Raw genomic sequence first — 17,771 nt, forward strand, 5'->3', positions numbered from 1 at the left:
GTTTTGAACATTTCACTGCAAGGTCCACACAATGGAATGAATTGGCACACTAAATAAATAGAAATAATATCAAAAACTGGTTTCCGTCAGCTTTTGACGAGTCAAGGTTCTTGTGACCGAACAGTCTAAGATTCAAAGACAAATGGTGCATGTGTTGAGGCTCATCTTCTCCCATTTTTAGTGCCCTTTTGATTGCTCAATAGTATATGACATGTAAACTGTAAAATTAAAAATCCAAACAATTATTTTTAAAATATTTTATTTCTTGAAAAACATATGAACTCTATCAAAAGAAAATTAAAAATAAAAGTGTTAGCAGCTGGTTAAAGAAAAATCCTAAAATGTGTAAAAAAAAAAAAAAAAAAGAAATTCTACATTTATTGTTATCCTGAAAAACCTTCAGATGAAGTCTTATTCTTATTATGTAGTCTTATTAAGCAGACCAGTATGTAAAGTTATGACATCTTGTGTTCTTCACTAGTTGATATGATTAGGTGGATTCCAACATAACACCATAGCTAAGGTGCATTTGGAAAGGTGCTTTGCTTCTTGTCCCTTTGCATCTCTCTGATGGTGAGGATTCGTACCATCATGGCTTCTATGGTGGCGTCATCCAGAGGAGTGGACGAGAACCACAGGGGGCTGCTGGGAACGCAGCTCTGACCCGGCTGAAGATAGAAAACATCGTCTCGGCATGTCGTCGACTCCGAGCTGCAAGGAGGACAGAAAAAAAAAACCCCGTAGGTCATGTTTTAATGATTGACTCCGTTTTTATTTACTTTTCACACAAATGTTATAATGCTCTCCCATTAAAAATAGATTTTGCCACCTCATATGTTGTTTTAAAGAACTTTTAACTGCAATATGGGAAAGATTTCATCTTTACCCCATCATGGAAGATTTCGCAAACATTTGAAGCATTTCTAAAAATACTTTTGAAACATTCTTTTAATAAAATAATGTAGTTTCATCTGCAATTGTTCTAATTTTATTATTTTTATTTTTTAATTTACTATTCTTTTTTAAGGTATTTAATTAACCAGATTCCTATTGTTTAATTTTTTATATATTTCATACCCATTGTTGTACAAACAGGTAAAGGCTAAAATAAGACTTGAGAAAATTCCCTCTAAACATTCAGCTGAAGAAAAAAGACCCACAAAAACAAAAGTGACAGAGATCCTGCTCTTCAGAATAAGTAAAACGGAAAATAAAAACAAAGAAAATGGAGAACTGACCACTTGGAGATGTAGAACTTAAAGAGCCTAACGGGACATTGGGAAGGGATCGCTGAGTTCTCCTCAATCTCTAGGAAATCTTCACCGTCATTCAACCTGAGCTTCTTTGCTGGAACAACATCTGCCCCTAAACACAAACAGAAAAACCTCAAAGAGTTTTAGTGGAGGGTAAAAATCGACCCTGTAAGGGACAGGGAATGCCTGCGCCGATACCTGGCTCCTCCTGGTTTGAGGACGTGGGGAGTTGGAAGCGGAGAACGGCGGTTTCTCGTCCATCCTCCTTAGATCTGATGCATGTCTTGAGCTGGGCGAAGGAGAGCTGGAGGTGCTGCTCCATGGTGGTGAAGTGGAAGTACTTGCAGAAGAAGAAGAGCAGAGTGTTGAGGAGGGTCATGGGGGAGTACACCCCCAGCTGCTTACAGTCCCACAGGAATTGTTCCTCCACATAGGAACGGATGACTCCTGTCCAAGAGGAGCAGACCAGAGATGAGTCGATAGAGCACAGGGCGGACAGAGAACTGGAACATGGACTGACCTCTGCCTGTGAGGGATGGTCTGAACTGCATCAGGATCCTGGTGAGCTCCAGGGAGAACGTGTGGTAGGTCTGATCACTGAAGATGTTTTCTGCACGCATGTTCTCAAACAGATACTACACAGGGTCAAAAAGAGACAGAAGAAAAACAGAAATGGCAGTGAAGCATAAAAAATATATGAGCAGCCATCAGACACACATGACAAAACAACAGGTTTGGGATCTCAGAGCTCATACTTTCATGAAAATAAACTTTTTTATATAATTTGTTTTATTTTGTTTTTTTACTGACACCTTAAATGAACCTTATTAAAAATGGGGTCAATATTGAATTGAATATGTTATCAAATCAGGATCACCTTAAAGTGAATGAAAATATGATTAAAAAAAATGGAAATTTGAAAACAGTTTTAACTCTCAAGTACAAACTGTGAACTTGAAGGAAATATTGACAATTTGAAAATAAAAATTGTACATTTGAAACTTGAAATGTGAACGTTTGGTACATCAGAGGAGGAATGACACAGGAAATTCACATTTCAAATTTACAATTCTTTTCAAATTTTCTCTATTTCCTTCAAGTTTACACTGTTTACTCAAAACTTTTTTCACATTTGATGTCCAATGTTTTTTTTTCTAATTTACAATCTGTTTTTTTATTCCCTTTAAGCTGATTCTGATTTGACTCCATAACTGAATGAAATGTCAGTAATCTGATTAAAAAAGGGCTTGAACACAGAACCACTAACCTTCTCAGTCTGCTGTTATCATCTGGTTTATACTGGCACATTAAAACATTGCAGCACATGAAGCAATGCTGAAGTCGACTGGTGTGTACAAAGTTGAAGCTCATTATCCCTGGGATTCATGTCACTCCTTTTGTTTTTAGTTAGTGCTAAAAAATCAAATCTTTACTTTGTCTTAAAAAGTAAAAATTACCTAGCAGGAAATCTAAAACATAAGTCTTAAAGTTACAGAGCATTTTCGTAAACCTTTCTGTGACTTTAAATATTTAAATACGTTTTTTCTGAAGGACTCTGAGGAACTTCTTTGGAAAGTTGGACTTATTTTAGGTCCAATTATTGTCCTTGACCATCTTAAGAGGGCTATTGATTGTTTTTCTGTTCATGTCTTCATACCCACACTTTAATTCTTCCAAGTGGGAAACCTGTTCAGAGACTAAACAACAAAATGCTGGAATCTGTAGCAGCAAATGTTACTGAGCAAAAACATGAATTGTCAATTAAGTTTAGAACTAACCCCTAAGTTTGAGTCTAAAAACTAAATGACAAGAAAATAAGTAGTTTTAAGGTACCTTTTAGCATAAAAAAAAATTACTTTTATGTGCACTATAATATTTTTTCCTGAATTTTTTCCATAAAATACGAAAATAAGATTTATAGGTGTAATGGAACATATTGTAACTTACCTTCTGGATGCAGAGGCAGAGGTAGAAAAGCCTGTCGGGGGAATAAGGTTCCCCATTCCGTTGTTTCATCTCTCTGACGAAGAGGCGGAGGCTCTCGTTCAGCTCGGAGGAAGAACACCCAAGAATGTCTGCCTTTAACTTCACAGCGGAGGCTGCAGATGAAAAAGAGGATGTTTCATAAGAAAACGCTCTAGTTATCACCTATCTTTGGATAAAAAAAAACGGGAAAACCTAGGGTCCTCAAAAACAGAAATAATGTTCTGTTTGAGGGCAGGCAAGTGGAATAATTTACAGGAAACATGGTCCACATCTGCTTTGGATTTTCTCCGTTGGATCCACTTCCTCCATGAAAGGACTCCATATTTACTCTTTACACAAAGAGGTCTCTGAGATGTGGCCTTCGAACTCCTCTGCTGAGATGTCTCCTCATTGTGAGCCCACTTAAACACAGAGAGAAGCTCAGATTATGGCACAGAAGCTCATCTTCCAATCAGATCGCTGTGTGTTTCTCACCTCCTGCTTGTCGTGTATGTTCACGAGTGGAGAGGGTGAAGGGCTTGATGGTTTCTGAGGAGGCAGGTCAGGGGGGTGACAGCAGGATGTGCCCAGACCTGGATCTAGCGGTGGTGTTTCACTCAGTGGCTCATAGACTGTCTTTTCTGTGTTACTGGGGGCGAGCTGAAGGTCAGGATCTGCAACCGGGTGGTCATTAAAGCTGACAAGATCTGAAAAAAGGAAACATTTAAAGTAATTTCAAAATAAGCGAACATTCAAGCAAAGGTAAGCATGAAGTGGCTTCACAGGTTTTTATGTTGGGCCTCAAATGAAACTCACCAACACTGACGGGGCCACCGTCTCCATCACCAACAGTCTGAAGCATTACAGGGGAAGTCACTGAAAAGACGTTTGTGACAACATCAGTATGGGCTTTTCATGCCATTTCAAGAAAAAAAACTGTTGTGCTCATCTGTAAGTTACCTCCCTCTTCCAGTAAGAGGTTTAGTAACAAGCCCTCTTTTGGGCTGTTGCTGTTCGATCATTGAAATATCTTGCTATAATGTTGACCTGCTGCTTTTTATTTTCTCTTTTTGCTTGAACAGCTTTTCTATTTTAAAAGTCAGTTTTTGTTTTCATGAAATATTTGATGCCAAGACGTTTCTCAAAACCAACCATCAGTTCAGCCTCAGAGTTTTGTCACTGAAAACGAGGATTTTTATAGCAACTTTGACTACGTTTGTGTTTGAGGCTTTTCTTTGTGGAACGGCCAACTACCTGTCCTTATAGTCCACAGAGGCTTTAACTATAATCAGAACCAGAACTAAACAGGTGTAAATAGTAAAATAAAGCGGAAAGACTCCAGAATTGTCTTAGGGTTTCAGTAGGCTTTGATTTCAGACATTGAATGTGATCCAGAATGTGCTGCATTTCGGCAGACTTTCGTTTCTTTAACAACAAACCCTACATTTAATATTGTTCTCGTCTTTTCCTGGGGGCAGTGTTCTGAGGGGGTGTTTTGTTTGCACGAGCTATTTCTGAATAAAGCTGAAAATGGAGCTGAACTTAACTCATGCCACAGCACAGCTGTACAAAGATTCTCATGATTCTCACAAATTAAAAAAAAAAAAATCACTTCTGTTTTTGCTTTTAGGTAGATGCTAAATTAAGGTCATTCTACTAAAAACCTAAAGGATCATATTATTCCAATTATTTGATGGAACAGTTTTCTCACCATGAGATAAAATTTGCTGCCTTTGGTTCTCCTCTTTCCCATGATCCTCCTGCTCCGTCCGATGGTTCATCTCCTTTTCCAGGCTGCAGCTGATGTCTGCTTTGAAGGCTTCAGCTGGAGTTGGCTTTTGTTCAGAGCTGTCAGGCTTCTCAGAGAGGAACACGGGCACCGGCAGCTGTCACAAACCCACAACCAAAAGTCTTTGTTGAGTTTTGACAAGTTTATTAAACTTTCTTCAGGTCAGGAGAAGATATTCTTTTAATTTTTTGATAGACAGACCAAAAGAGCTTTTTGTGTTAAGGGTTGAGTCTGGGAGAGTAAAGGCAGAGTACTTGTGTCATACCAGTACAGGCAGGGCGACAGGCTGTGGCGTGATCTGGCTGTACATGCTCATGGGCAGAGGGATGTACACTGGCACAGGCAAAGGCAGGACCGACTTTGCGGGAGGAACTTTTTGCTTTATAGTGACTTTAAACAACAACAAAAAATAAATAAATTCAAAACAGGTACAGTACATTATTTGTGAGAAACCCAAACTCCATGATTTTTTTTTTGGGAAAAAAAAAGGTGTACCAGCAGAGTTTACTTCAGTGGAATCAGATTTTTTATATAAAGTCCCAGTATTCTTTATTTTTTATTTTTTTTTACCTGTTTGGGTTTGCTTTTCAACAGTGCGCACTGTGCAGGAGGTCCCTTTGTTGTGAACCACAGGAACACAGAACACAGATTTGTTCTTCAGCTCCACGGGATCTGTCTGAATACTGGCCTAAAAATAAAAAATAAAAGCCTATAAATAACAAATGAGCAGCAAACCTACATACTTAAAAACTTCATTAAAAAAATAATAGTATTTATTGTTTTATTTAAACCTACATGTCCAACAACTTTAGATTGGATGTCGGTCAAAGCTCCTGTGAAGACGTGGAGAGCTCAAATTAGAAAAACACTTGTAAGTTATAGGGAAAGCATCAAATATGTAAAAATACCATCAGCTGGTTTTTACTCTGAAGTATTTGTCAGAGACTTTCTTTAAGTTTATTTAAAGCTAAAGTCGTTTAGCCTCCATTCAAAGTGACATTTCAGCCAGGACGGTCTCTTTAGGGTCCTCCCTTTTTTTAGTGGATGTATTTAATGCATAAAAAATGTTTGAAAATTACTTAAACAATGACATTGGGGTTAAGATTTGGAGCTGTCATTAGGCTTAATTTTTTACTGTTTAAAAATGTTTTATTGAGCTTTATGACAAAAATAATCGGAAAAACAAAACATAAAAACTGCTGAGACACGAGTGCTAATAATATGCTTGTTTAGGATAAGAAGACATAACAGAATGCTTAATTACTTAATTATCGAATCTCTCATCTGATACTATAAAACAATGAATGAAGGACCTGAAATGAACGAACATCATTAATGTTGATCCAAATAGCCTTTCAAAATGTTAACTTCAAAGGAAGAAACTCAAAACATAAACATTAATTTTTATGGATATGACTTACTCATCTACCAATAACATTGAGTGCCTCATATAGTCCAAATGTTTGGTATTGGGACACAATCTCAATACCTTTGTTATATTAAAACCTTTCTTTTTGTATTAGGATGTTGTAAAGCTGCAGATATTTTATGTATGTGGATTAGTATGTACCGGGCTGAGCAGGGGGGGCCACAGAGTTGGACAGCGAGATGATGCTGGTGATGTACGGCAAAGAGTCCCCCGAACCCACAGATCTAGAAGCTAAAGAACCTAAATGCAAGAAACAGAGGTCATACATAAATAGAAATAGAAATCTACTTTTGACAAAAATACTTTATCAAATTAGATACTGAGGGAAAAAATTAAAAGGATTGTCACAGAGGCGGTGATCCACTCCAATGAAAACGTGGTGTTTTTAACATATTCTTGTAGCATTTTTCTCATGTTGGAGGAAATATCTTAGTGAAAATTAAGCTAAAACTGCATTTCTGAATATTTCTTTATTCAAATCTATATGAATTAGAAGCAGACAAAAAAATCTGTTGGACAAAAAGCTTATTTTCGACGCAGAAAATAAGCTGGGTGGGCCACAACCTCACTGCTCCACTATTCTGATGCAGCCACTCGTAGACGACTGGATCCACGTACGTCTTTGTTTTCCTCGTCTCTGCTGAAATCTGGCTCAAAAAGCCATTTTTGTTGCACCAGTTGGGGGTTACGCTGAGGGTGTGCGGGGCTGTAAGCTAGGACGAGAGCGCATAAATAGAGAATTGAGAGGCAGAGGGGTAAGGTTGTTGTGCGCCAACAGTCCCGTCCACAACGCAATGGCGAATTTCTGATGAACTCCTGCCACTCTGCAGAACTTATGTCCTAGTTTTTCAATTTAAACGGGATATTCATAATCAAAAGATCACTGGGAACACTTTGAAAATAGAGCCAAAGATGATCAGAGTGGGACTTTAAGGCAAAGTTTTTGTTTTTTATGGTTATGGTTAACTGTCCAGGGCTCCCTTAAAAAAGAGGGTTTGAATCCCAATTGACCCCCAGGTCCAAATAAAGGTTTAAAAAACGTACCATATAACATTCTCATGAAAATTAAACTGAAGCTTCAAGAACCTCTAATTTTTCAATGCAGCAAACCCAAGTCCAAGAAAGGATTCCTTCATCAGAGCACCCACGCTCACCTGTATGAACCACCTGCACCTCCTTACTGCAGTAGAGCAGGAGACACTTCAGATCGCAGAAGTGTTTGACCTCTCCCAGCAGAGGAAGACTCTCCTTCAGTCTCCCTGTGTGACTGCACATGTCGCATGCAGACTCCTGAGAGGGAACAGAGTTGGGTGAGTTCAGGTATTCTGCGTTTCTGTTAATCACATATGCATTTTAACCAGACAACCAAAAGAACGGTTAAAGGTAAATTTTCTGTGAACTCGTTCAGCTGTAAAAAAAAAACTCAAGTTGAAGTGTTTCTTTGAATTTGTGTAGAGATTGAAATAAGCAGATATTCAGGAAACAGCACAAAAAGACACTTTAGAGTATTCAGAGGTCCAAATTACATTTCTGCACATGTAAATGTCCGGTAAGAAAATATAGAATGATTATAAAAAAAAAAACAAGAGGGCTAAATATGTTAAAAATATTTACATTTATACATGTCCATTTATTTTGTAAATATGTAAAGAATAAAGTCTAATACTTTTGTCGTATCAGGTCAGTTTTTGTTTTCTAGTGCAATTATTTAACTAAAATAGCTACTAAATTTATCTATAAGTGAAATATAGGACATACATTTACAGAATAAAAGCTTTTTGGCTTTAAATGTGAACCAAACACTTCGCCTTTCAGATCTGAGAACAAAAAAAGAGTCATGGAGTTTCTGAATCTTTTTTCAGACAGGACGGTCCAATAATTTCCTGTCACTGTGAGCGAATAACATTAAGAATTATGTTTATGATTTGCAAATTTGTGTAATAGTAATCCGCGCTTACATGACTTCGGAGGCTTGTGTAACGGAAGCTGCACTCTGCAGAGCAAAACTCCTTCTCCAACTCTTCATCGTGGACCGTCAGCACAGTCTTGGAGACGGAGAGGCAGAAGGTGCACGACTGACAATGTTTACCCCACTTCTTCTCCAGCTCATAATGAAAGAGGATCTTGCAGCCTGAAACCAGAGACATCATGTCACTCATGGATGTAGTACACACCTAGAGCAGGCCTTTGTGGTTCTGTTCCCTCACCCTCACTGCAGAAGCAGCAGTCCTTGTTATTGACCTTCTTGACCTCATTGATGAGTCTCTCATTCTTGCAGTATTCACACAAGCTTGAGATGTTATTGATCCTCTTGAACTCCTGAGCACAGACGGGGCTGCACACAAAGTTCATCCCTCCCTGTGCACACGGGCAGGAACATTCAAATTGCTTTAAACTTCAAACCGACACAGTTTAAGAACAGATACCCACTTTGTAATGGATGACAGTGGGTGGGGTGTGAATGATCTGCCGACACTGAGCGCACGCTGGTTTGTTGGGCGAACCGGAGAGGTTGGTTTCCATTGGGATGCTCGTTTCTTGAGCGTTTGCAGCCTCGCTCTGGTCCTTGTGGGTCTCCTTTTACAAAGAAAAAAATGTAAAATTTAAACGTGTTTGTGAAACATGAGGATCACTTGTGGCAAATCTCCAAGATAATCACCAACTTACTCTGGAAAGGTTAAAAAACCCTTTTTCCCTTCAACAGTCAATGTATTATTTGTGACTGAATGAGCAAATCCAAGTCTGATGTGTTAAAAGAGTCTTTATGGTAATTATCTGAGAAACAGTCTTATGTTTCAGGTTTCAGTTTTTCTTTTGGTTCTGGGAGGCCTCCATCAGTTTAAAACCTGGTTTATTTGGAACACGAGTGAAGAAAAGTATTTAGACTTCCTTCACGACTCAGGAAATCCTCATAAGTAATTTGCTCACATTCTCATGAGTAGGATTAATTGACAAGTGAAGTGTTGAAGCAGAAGTAGAGCAGACAAGATGGTGCAACCCGTTTTATGTTGGAGCCTTTATACCTGTCAGAATGGTTCCACTGACTGGGAGAAGCAACTTCCAAAAGCTCCCTGAAAGTGAGACTCCGCTCTATTTAGAAGATAGTGTAACTACATGGGACAGCACGGTTGTGCAGTGGTTTGCACTGTCGCCTGAAGCCCTGGTTCAAATCCCAGCTGGGCCCGTTCTGTGTGGAGTTCTCTTCCAACAGTCCAAAACATTCTTCAGGTTAATTGTGTCTCCATATTGTCCTGCCCTTGCCCTGCTGGCAATTTGTCCAGGGAGCGCTTTCACCCAACAGTATCTGAGATAGGCTCCAGCAGCCCCATTACCCTGAAAGGTATTAAACTAAGATGTAAAGTAGATGGATGGTAATATTACTGTATTTTCCGGACTATAAGTCGCACCGGAGTATAAGTCGCACCAGCCCAAAAATGCATTATAAAGTAGAAAAAAAACACAGATAAGTCGCACTGGACTATAAGTCGCATTTTAACTTTCACAACCTTATATGACACAATCATAGCAGACTGTTTATCTAATAATTTCACAGTAATTCTTTCTCTTACTTAATTATTTATTCCTTTCATGAAGCATCATTGGCCAACTAATACTCTGTTTTCATCCTGTATTTGTAGAAACAGTTTTCACTTTTATTGCATTTCTGAATCTATGAAATCATTGGAAAATAGAATATTATGTTGTTAGCCTTCAAGATCTTACTGTAAAAAAAAGTTTGCTGATTCTCTGAGTCACTTAACATACTCTTAACACTTAACATACCTCATACAACAAATTGACCCAGGAACATCATCTCTGTTCCTCACAAATGAACATAACAGGAGGGTTAACAATGTATTTATTTCAATTTATTTCTAATATAAGTCGCTGCGGAGTATAAGTCGCACCCCTTGCCAAACTATGAAAAAAAGTGCGACTTATAGTCCGGAAAATACGGTAGTAATAAGTAATAAGATTAGTAACAAGATTCGTAAATATTTACTCATTTGCTGTAAATATTCTTTATTATAAGTATTAAAATACGTACTTATGTATTTAATTTTTGTCTTTTTTTAATGGCATAATCCAGACAAATTTAAGCAAACTTTTTGATCTTTCCCAAGTTTAAAAAAGTGCTGAACAGGATTCTAAAATGGTTTTAGTGGAACCACATCTGGATCACATTTGCTCTACTTCCATATCTGATTAAACCTGGGTTTTATTATTGCACCTCAGAGTTTGAATCTCGTATTTGTATTTTTTTGTACCTTAAAAGAAATTGCACAAGCCAGAGTGCAGAAGCCTCTGATGGATGCGTCGGACATGGTGAGATGACATGCAGGTTCTGCACCGCAGTTGTTGCAGTTTAACTCACTGCCTGTTGGGGTGGGGGGAGAAAAGCGCCATGTGTTCAGCGTTAACATAATGAGTTAGCATTTAGACAAACAAACCAGAGAAAATGAGAAGGACAAAACAGCAGCCTGTTCTAACATGGAAGGCAAATAAATGAAGGAAATTTGTCTAATGAGATAAACATTTAGACTTTTCTACCACAGCAACCTTTGTTTTTTTTTTATAGCGGAACAACTAAGTTGCAACAGGTCAAACAGAGAGAAGCCTGAACGACGGTTTCTCCATTCTCTCTTCACTTTCTGAAAAAACATTGCTTACTATAACAAAAAATCTTAATCCTCATGTTTCCATCATGTGGTTTTAAGACTCTTTGATCAATGCAAAAAAATACATTTGTAGCCTTTCAGGAGTTATGAGTTGAAGTTAGACGTTAAAAATGTTGCATTGGGAAGGATGTTTGATCTCGTGTCCAGTGCCTGTTGCACCTAAGACCTGCATCTTGGATGCCATCAAACAACTGTTGGTGCAGAAGAGCTCCAGCAGTCCTTCTCTGTTTTTGTGTGGAATCATGTTAGACATGACAGCAGAGGTGCCGCATAGGGAGCACAGCTGCGGGGTTTGGATTTTCTGTAAAAACATCAACAATAAAGATTTCAAAAAATCATTTAAATTACTATTTCCTTTGACTAAATATATAGTAATGTTGCAGTTTGTTTTTTTACATTCATACACTAAATTTATGTTTCAAACACCTCCAATATCTCACCTGGCTGAAGTGAGACAAACACTCGGTGCTGCAGAGAGCTTTGTGTCCGTCCTCCATCTTGAGCATGAGCGGTGTCTTGCTGCAGGCTTGGCAGTTCTCACAGACCGACAGGCTGTTGATGTTGCAGAAACGATGCAAGCAAGGGATGCTGCAGATCTTATGGACGACTTCTTGATGTATGACCTCATGTTTGCTCTGCGGCGAGAAGAACATCAGCCAGCACCAAAGTAATTCACCTGGAGCTCAAATTTACAAACTGGAACAGAGTCTTACTATGCAGTATCTGCAGCAAACACTGCACTGGGACTGAGAAGGAAGCCCAGCGATGGAGATTTTTGTAGACATGATGCTCTTGTAGTTAAAGGAGGACAGACATGTTTGGCTGCAGAAGTCCTTGGTTGCCTCATTCTTCACCAGGACCTGGACGGCGGCCTGTGGCTGTGAGATCATCCTGGGAAACAAAAATGGATCAATCAAGTTTGGACCTGATTGAAATCATTTTGAACATTTTTAAGCTTTCAGATAACAGATGAAAGGATGTCAATTTTTAAAATACAAATTAAAAAGCTAATGATAGAGATTTGTGAGATTTTTTTAAATTTAGTGCCAAATATGACGAGCATAAATTCATTTTGCGCGGGGCAATTTTTATTTTAATTTTATAATTAAAACTCCAATTGTATAAATTGTTTCCTGCATTAGTGGGGAGATTCAAATAATACATTGAAACAAGAATATATTTGAAACAAGAACAAATATTGAACCAAATTTGATCATTTGGATAAAAAGGTGTTTGTAAAATGAGATTATTATTCTGTTCTTCCTTTGGCTTATAGTTTGAAAACTGCTGGACTTACTGGAGGCAGAAGTGGCACGTCTTCACTGTTTTATTTTGGTGGAACTTGAGCAAACAGGAAGTGGAGCAGAAGATGTCGCCATGGCCTTTCCTCTGGTAAACAGTCTCTCCGTCTCTCAGCACGGTCTTGCAGGCGGAGCAGAATGAGGGTAAATCTGTTTGCTTTGAGACGGGCTGTGCAGGTTTGGATTCCTCTTTTATAGAAAACACGGAGGAAATCCTCAAGTCTTCCTGTCAAGTGCAGAAAAAAGAATTTAACGCACAGCATACAGCGTCTGCCCTTCTGCCACTCTCAACAGAAATCCTCTTCCCAAAGAAATGCTGGGTGTACAAAACATTATTTATTTAAAAAAAAAAGTATAACTTGTCTTAAATTAGTTATGTCTTTGGATTTCACATTTACAGTAAACTTGTTGATCAAACATAACATATTCATTTAGAAATTTCACTATATGAAGAAACTGCTTGTTGTATTGCATTATAAGTTGATTTTAAATAACCAATAAATAATAAAAGAAACTTTATGAGCACACCTGAAGAGGAGAGATTTATCTTAAACCTGAAAAAATGTTTAAAAAAATAATTTGGCCTCATTTTTAAAAAGGTACATTTTTTTAATCTTACAGAATGTTAATACTCTGTCGAATATGAGGAACACATTTTCAGGGTAATAAATATTGATAAAAAAAAGCACTTAGCTGTCTTTTTTTCTGGTTTTAAGACATTAAATAGTACTAGATACTGTCTAAAAAACAGCACGCTGAAAAATAAAATTTCAAACTCCAGTACATTTTAGGAACACATCTGATGAATGCATAAATAAAAGTCATGTTTTGCAAATAAAATGGGCAAAAAATGAGCCCCACTGTTTGTTTAGATTAAAGAAAAAAACAGTTGTTTGTATTCATTTTCTCCCATTGAGATCTATACGCTTCTGCAGGTGTTTTGCTCTGTATAGATGTCCCATAGGACATTAGCTGACCTTCTTCACATCTGGCTCATCTTTGACGTTCTGCAGAAACATGGAGGCAGGTAGGCCTCGGTTGTAGTCTTCATCAATTTTCTCCTCTTTTATCTTTGGAGCGCAAAGACAGAACAAAGTTAGCATCAGTCTCCCTGTTGTCCTACAGATGACAGCAGTTCTCACCTTGTGTCCCTGCTTTTTAGGGGAAACAATGGATGTCATCACACCACCCGTGGAGTTTAGATTTGGCAGAAGCGGCTTCACTTCTTTTACATCTTCATCATCAAATGAAGGACTCTTAGTGTCTGCAAAGAACACAATTCATTTTCCATGTTTGGATCTCAAATTAGTCAAGTGCAAAGAGCAAAAAAGCCTGAATCCTAAAACTCGGATGGCAAAGGACCTGATGTGGTGATTGTCTGGGCCTTGTGCACCGTCAGACATCTGTGGCTGCAGAAGAACTTCAGTTCCGCCTCGCAGTCTTTATTTTCAATCATGTCTGACATCCGGTGGGACGTACAGCACGTCGGGCAAGTAAGAAGCGTTAGGATTCTCTGCAAAATGTATGGAATTATAAGAAGAGAAGAAGAATAACTTCAGCTAATCATGGTATTTCTCAATTATTAAGTGAACTATTAAAAAGTACCCCATTCAGTCTGAATATGAAATACTCTGTTAAATGTTACAAGGTGAAATCATGAACTCAACAAAGAACCAGAACAACAATCAGATTATTATTAAGTCCTGATTGACGTTTCTGCCTTTTTTTCCATTTTTCTCATCCTGATATTAAACTGCATCATCATTTTTCTGCCTCTCTGAAGACAGGCAGTTTTGCACCTCCTTGAACTTGACAAGACACACGTCTCCACAGATGTTTTTCCTGCTGCCCTCCGTCGTCACCGTGAGCCGCTTGTCCAGGTAGACTTTGCTGCACACGTCGCACACGGAACAGGTCTGCTTGTTGATTTTGTGGTAATTGACTAAGCAGGACTGGCTGCAGAACCCGTGGACCTCGTTGTCAATGGTTTCCTGAAGCTTACACTGAGGGTGACAAGAGAAAATCTTTAGTTCAACACCACAGTGACTGAACTCTACAAATGCATCTGTTAAAAACATGGGAGAGCGCTTTTTTATTTAGAACCAAAAAATGTACAACTGAAAAACTCCCTGAAGATTGAGACCCTTTAAAAAGCTGGAGTTCTACAGAAACTTAAGTGAGCTGGTTTCTTTAATGCACTCCCTTCTGTATGAGACAAGTGGACACCTCAAACAATCACTTAGCAAAGAGTAGTATACATAAGTGTACTACAAGTATACTTAGTCTATACTAAAAGTAATACAGGATACTTAAAGTGTACTTCTTATATACCATTTATATATTGTAAACTTAAAATATTCCAATTTACTTTGAAGAAGTATTCAGTTAGTTTACCTTCTACACAACACAGTCAATAGTAGGCTTGCTATACTTATACTCAAGTATATGATTTTAAAATAGCTATTTTCGAGCCTTGCATGGTCAAGCTCCGACGTACAACTGACTTTTTAACCCCATAGTCTTTGGCCCGATCCTTGAGATCTTCCAATCACCATCTTCATCTAAGCCTTCAAAAACCTGCTTTAAGATTAGAGGGAATCTCTCCTTTCAAGCTGTTACTTTAAGGCGTGCGGTTATCACAGGATAAAAATAAGTTCCAGTCACATAGCTTAAATGTTCTGTATCACTGTGCTGGCTTCTTTAAATCCCGCATATATATACTGTTTTATATCGCCGAATCTGTGACAACGCGCCGTACCACATAACAAATAGTCCGCTTTTTCTGAAAAAAGCGATCCAAATCGGAAAAATAACAAGAATTAAGTACTAAAAACAGGTTAATATTTATTTCTTTTGTAAGTGACCATGGTATAAGCGGGTTAATGACCATCGAAATGTGCATTATCAGAAATTAACGCACTCTGCGGAAGCAAACATCCTCCGCTTCGCGGGACGGTTCAGGATTCCACGTCGTGCGTTAATTTCTGATAATGCACATTTCGTCGGTCATGAACCCTTACTACTCCTGTCACTCTGCAGAAACTATGTCCTAAAAAATGACACCGCTTTTTTTGATTTTTGCTAAAAACTGCATAATAAGAATTAAAAGACCACTGGGAACGAAAGATGATCGGAGTCGGACTTCAATAAAATAAACTTCAAGTGTACACATTTTGCAAAGGGAGTTCAAACCTGACTTTAAGTTCAGATAAATCCTTTCTTTGTGAAAATGTTCAAAGCCACGCTGCTTTTTCAGTCATGCTAATCAGTTACCTTATTGGCATTGTTTTTTGTAAGCTGCAGTGAGTAAAAAGGGGTTATTTACAGCTGCTTGGTTATATTTTCTTTAGGTTGCTGACATTTATCACATCTATCAAGTCCCCCCACAGATCAGCCAGTAAGGGGCAGAGAGAACATGCCGTCTGCTTACATAGCAGTACATGGCACACATCTTGCAAAGGGAACAGGGCCCCTGTTGTGGCTGGGGCTTCACGGCAGCTGTCTTCCTCTTGGTTTTGACAGCACTGAGGCATTTGTTGCTGCACAACTCCATCATCACTCCCGAGTCGTCCACCGGAGCCAGGATGAGGTTTTGTGGTCGCTTTATCACACTGAGGAAGAAAGGAAAAGAAACAGATGAGCAGGTGAGGTAAACACAGTGAATTCTTAAAAGGCGAAGGACTTACTTGAAGCAGTTTTGGCACACCTTAAAGCCATACTTAATGTGAGGATGTTTTTCCTTGACACAAGGGACAGAGCAGAAAACCTCTGTATTTATCTGGTATTTTGAGGAACCTGTAATCAATTCTTTGCTGCAGATGCAACAGATGGCATCCACAAGGGAGACGGTGGGATGTGGCGCCTCCTCTGACAGGGAGCCGCTGCCCTCCTGAACAGCTGAGTCTGAGGAGAGCTGTTCTTCATCCTAAAGGAAAAAGATCAGCAGATAAGTTTGTCAACTTCCTCCTGTAGATCCAGGCTAAGGAGGAGGGAGACATTCCTGTTTTATTCAGCTTTCAGTTTAAAACCATCTCAGACGGCACAGTCATGGCCAAAAAATATCTGCACACTCACAATTACAGAAACACCTCTCTCAGAAACTGTTCTAATTGCAAATGTGTTGGTTTGCTTTTGTTTGGAGAATGGACTAAATATTGTTTAACAATCTGTAGCGCCTCTTATAAAAAAAAGCTAACTTAAATCAATCCTAAATAAGTAACCCTAAATGAGTTTCCTACACTGCAACTGAAAATTTGGATCCCTCAATTTTTCCAAACTTCTCCAGGTCATTCAGATTTGAAGGATGTTTTGAGATCCGTCTACAGGTGTTCTGAACTCTCAGTGTTTTGCAACCATTTTAAGTGCTTTTTGTGTCTTGTTTTGGGTCATTGTCCAGCTGTAGGGATCCTTTGTAGGTATTGCTAATTTTTTTCAATCATTTTTTCTCCTCAGACACCTCTTTGCACTTCTTTCTTTTCTTTATACTCAGGTTGAGTTTTCCATTTCTTCATTTAAGTGTGAAAACTATTTTGTCCAAACCTGTTACCTGCCACTGGTGAGTCTAAAAAGAAAATGCAGGAGCATCACATGCATGAACAGCAACCAATCTATTTCTCCAGTCCTTTTTTAAGTTGTGCATACATTTTACTGCAAGTTTGACTTTTGTCTGTCATTGTGTTGGGTTCATTGGAGTGGGTCTTTAAAGTAATTACAAACAACAAACACACCAAAACATTTGCAGTTGGAACAATTTTGTGAGAGAAGACTTAGAATAGCAAGGGTGCAGAGATTTTGACCCCAGCTGTATGTGGATCTGCAAAAGTGCATATGGGAGCTTGGCAGATGATATGTTTTAGGAAAGGAATGATGAATTCTGTAGGGTTTCATAGCAACCCCTGCTCCCCGGCAAACGTCTATTTGAGGGATGGAAGAAGAAAAAACACAGACTGCAGAAATGTTTGGATTCACCCTAAAAGATTCTTGGAGTTTTGAGATGTTCATCTACAAAAAAATTCAAAAGTGCAAAACTTCTCACAAATTTCTCATTTAATGATGACTATTGATGGCAATGTGCATCAAACCACTGCAGCCCCCAACTCATCTTATTTTAGCATCTACTTGAAAACAAAAACATAGGTGATTTTTTTTCCATCGTTGGAAATTAATTCAATTGTCTAGGGGTTTAAAGACTTTCTGCAGCAAAAAGGTTCTGTTCTGTCTTATGAAAGGAAAAAAACAGGGATTTGGGAAAAAAGGTTTATGCCACAAATAAAAGAAGGTCAAATATCCAAATGAAAATTGTATTAAGTTTATTCTTGTAGTTTCAACTCTGGATTTCCATCTTAAATTTCTTAA

At 38.4% G+C, this 17,771-nt stretch overlaps 1 protein-coding gene across 5 annotated transcripts in view; it reads right to left on the reverse strand.

Annotated features, from left to right (window-relative positions):
* Positions 1-250: 250 nt before the first annotated feature.
* Positions 251-17,771, reverse strand: part of LOC101157550 — a 38,015-nt gene continuing 20,494 nt past the window's right edge. For 2 of the 5 annotated variants that reach the window (XM_023959971.1, XM_023959974.1), the window contains 28 exons: positions 16,103-16,341; positions 15,847-16,027; positions 14,216-14,419; positions 13,779-13,929; positions 13,559-13,680; positions 13,394-13,486; positions 12,413-12,642; positions 11,829-12,006; positions 11,556-11,750; positions 11,266-11,416; positions 10,705-10,814; positions 8,867-9,013; positions 8,644-8,794; positions 8,395-8,567; positions 7,591-7,726; positions 6,578-6,676; positions 5,803-5,840; positions 5,578-5,695; positions 5,273-5,397; positions 4,930-5,104; positions 4,035-4,094; positions 3,714-3,925; positions 3,493-3,640; positions 3,201-3,352; positions 1,774-1,888; positions 1,452-1,700; positions 1,239-1,365; positions 251-711 (listed from right to left, as the gene is read on the reverse strand). In XM_023959971.1, coding sequence (XP_023815739.1) covers positions 519-711; positions 1,239-1,365; positions 1,452-1,700; positions 1,774-1,888; positions 3,201-3,352; positions 3,493-3,640; positions 3,714-3,925; positions 4,035-4,094; positions 4,930-5,104; positions 5,273-5,397; positions 5,578-5,695; positions 5,803-5,840; positions 6,578-6,676; positions 7,591-7,726; positions 8,395-8,567; positions 8,644-8,794; positions 8,867-9,013; positions 10,705-10,814; positions 11,266-11,416; positions 11,556-11,750; positions 11,829-12,006; positions 12,413-12,642; positions 13,394-13,486; positions 13,559-13,680; positions 13,779-13,929; positions 14,216-14,419; positions 15,847-16,027; positions 16,103-16,341 — 4,272 coding nt within the window. In that variant the 3' untranslated portion in view covers positions 251-518. Of the gene's footprint in view, positions 712-1,238; positions 1,366-1,451; positions 1,701-1,773; positions 1,889-3,200; positions 3,353-3,492; positions 3,641-3,713; positions 3,926-4,034; positions 4,095-4,929; positions 5,105-5,272; positions 5,398-5,577; positions 5,696-5,802; positions 5,841-6,577; positions 6,677-7,590; positions 7,727-8,394; positions 8,568-8,643; positions 8,795-8,866; positions 9,014-10,704; positions 10,815-11,265; positions 11,417-11,555; positions 11,751-11,828; positions 12,007-12,412; positions 12,643-13,393; positions 13,487-13,558; positions 13,681-13,778; positions 13,930-14,215; positions 14,420-15,846; positions 16,028-16,102; positions 16,342-17,771 lie in introns of those variants that run through there. The other 3 variants (XM_023959972.1, XM_023959973.1, XR_002874158.1) reach the window with 3 other exon arrangements.

The sequence above is a fragment of the Oryzias latipes genome, chromosome 11 (genome assembly GCF_002234675.1).
Source record: "Oryzias latipes chromosome 11, ASM223467v1".
Taxonomy (NCBI): domain Eukaryota; kingdom Metazoa; phylum Chordata; class Actinopteri; order Beloniformes; family Adrianichthyidae; genus Oryzias; species Oryzias latipes.